This window comes from Alosa sapidissima, chromosome 21 (assembly GCF_018492685.1).
Source record: "Alosa sapidissima isolate fAloSap1 chromosome 21, fAloSap1.pri, whole genome shotgun sequence".
Classification (NCBI taxonomy): domain Eukaryota; kingdom Metazoa; phylum Chordata; class Actinopteri; order Clupeiformes; family Clupeidae; genus Alosa; species Alosa sapidissima.
In genome coordinates, this window is record NC_055977.1 from 4,195,493 (window position 1) to 4,197,992 (window position 2,500).

The 2,500-nt window shown below is 47.9% G+C and overlaps 1 protein-coding gene across 1 annotated transcript in view; it reads left to right on the forward strand.

Annotated features, from left to right (window-relative positions):
• LOC121696126 (CUB and sushi domain-containing protein 2-like) overlaps window positions 1–649 on the forward strand; it is a 20,954-nt gene extending 20,305 nt beyond the window's left edge. Inside the window, exon 2 of the mRNA XM_042077455.1 lies at window positions 429–649. Coding sequence (XP_041933389.1) covers window positions 429–649 — 221 coding nt within the window. The remainder of the gene's footprint in view (window positions 1–428) is intronic.
• The last annotated feature ends 1,851 nt before the right edge of the window (window positions 650–2,500 follow it).

A 2,500-nucleotide genomic window follows, 5' to 3' on the forward strand; every position in this document is an offset into this window, starting at 1 on the left:
TCTCCTCATTACCTGTATTAGAAGGAGATTTTTCACTCAGTTTCCAGTGTTTTCAATGAGCTTTATGGTGTTATTATGCGACATGAAATCTATGTTATACATTTTAGCCGCAAACTATTCCTTCATCTTATAAACACACACTGATCCAGGCAGTTTAGCCATCTCACCATCATGTCAAAGTGCTCACATATCCCTGTTAGCTAGGTGCTGTATGAGGTCACTTCCTTCCAAAATGGCCGATTGACCAAACAGCACACCATTTGGTGTCTCTGTGGCCAATCCTGACCACAGAATTCACACTTCGGCACTCCGCACCAGAACATCAATAAAGAAAAGGGGATAAATATCATAAGTATCTATCTATCTATCTATCTATCTATCCCATAATAATCGCACCTCTGGCCTGTCTCTGTGTTTTCTGCCCACAGCTCAGAACTGCAGCTACACGCTCAACAGCCCCAATGGGACGATGGAGAGCCCGGGCTACCCGTACGGATACCCCAACTACGCCAACTGCACGTGGGTGCTGGTGGCGCCAGAGCACAACCGCATCCAGCTGGTGTTCCAGGGCTTCGCGCTGGAGGAGGACTTCGACATCCTCTCCGTGTACGATGGGCCGCCCAGTCCAGGAAACCTACGCACACGGTAAAGTACCTGCTTCCTGTTTCTTTTTTTTACCCCACAGCTTGTTTCACTTTGGGGCTTGGTTTTCTCCAAATCAGCCTCTGAATGACTCGGGGAATAACATTTAACAGCTTGGAGCCGGGCGCTATCAGTTGCTCTGACTGCGGTGGTGAATTAAGCGCAGATTAAGTGAATTAGCTCGAAAGAACGATTGGGGGCCAATGCTGCTGCGTTTACCATCGGCAGTTCCATCTCAGAGGCCCAATAAAAAGGGAGCGGATCAGCCTGTTTGTGCCGTGAAGAGCTTTTATTTAACTCCACACCGAGAGACGATACAAGTCGATACCTTTCCCCACTTCTGTCTGTGGACTAACTCTTTTGTAATGTTTATAAAAAGTATAGCTCTGGCAACCTTGAAGTGGTCCTTAGAGAGTGGTTTTCCCAGAAACACCCACTGTTTTACCCAGCATGCTTTGCGAACGTGATTGGACTGGCAGGATGGGTGCATGGGGGTCATGAGTGGTAGAATGGGGGGCGTGGAGGCCTTCATCACGATTTAGCGTCTAGCGCTCTGGGCTGATTAGCTTGGCATGAGTCGTGACTCTTACTCTCGGGCCGCTGTAGCACTTTCTGTCCGCGCTGTTGAAATATTTGACTTCTCACTCTGAGGTCTTGGTATGCCGGGCAGCTCTTGACCTGATGTGGCCCCCAAGCACGCTTGCTTTCTGCCTGAAGGGACCATTAGCTATATTAGAACCGTTGAGCAATGCGACTAGAAAAAAAAAAAAAAAAAAATGTATCTTCAGTGAAGCTGATTTGGAAACATTATTATAAATACCATATAAGATATGGTGAGCATAACATGCACAATGCCAATAGGCCCAGTGTAAAGTGGTAATAGCATAGTTATGACTATAACAGATACAATATCTGTCTGTCTGTCTGTCTGTCTGCCTGTCAGTATGATCTGTCTGTCTGTCTATGACAATATATATATACAATATATACGGCATATCTATATGAGGGCATATTTAGATCTATTTGAGGGCATATATGAGGGCATATTTAGATCTATATGAGGGCATATTTAGATCTATATGAGGGCATATCTATATGAGGGCATATTTAGATCTATATGAGGGCATATCTATATGAGGGCATATTTAGATCTATATGAGGGCATATTTAGATCTATATGAGGGCATATTTAGATCTATATGAGGGCATATCTATATGAGGGCATATTTAGATCTATATGAGGGCATATTTAGATCTATATGAGGGCATATTTTGATGCGAAAAAATTGTGCTTTTGCACACCTCCTTGGGACGGGTGCGTTGGAGAAGGCAGACAGGCATGCGGGTGTTTTTCGTCTCTCCAGGGAGCCGTAATGGCGTCATCACTGCAGTTTCCTCCCTAAAGGAGGCTGGGCCAGCTCTGGGCCGAATGTGGGCCGTACCCGGGCCGAGTGTGGGCTAGATCTGGGCCGAGTGTGGGCTAGATCCGGGCCGAGTGTGGGCTAGATCTGGGCCAAGTATGGGGTAGATCTGGACCAAGTGTGGGCTAGATCCGGGCCGAGTGTGGGCTAGATCTGGGCCAAGTGTGGGCTAGATCCGGGCCGAGTGTGGGCTAGATCCGGGCCAAGTGTGGGCTAGATCCGGGCCGACTGTGGGATAGATCCGGGCCATAGCACCACCTGTCAGTACGAGTCTGACTCATAGCTCTTTCATGTCCCAGGATGCGCTAGCGTAGCGCCTAGCGGAGCGGAGGCTGATGGAGGCAGACGAAGGTGGGGTGGTGTGATCATGGCTGACGTATACACGCTCTGGATTGACAGGGACAGCCTTGCGTTTAGTTTAGTCAGGAGAGCAAAGC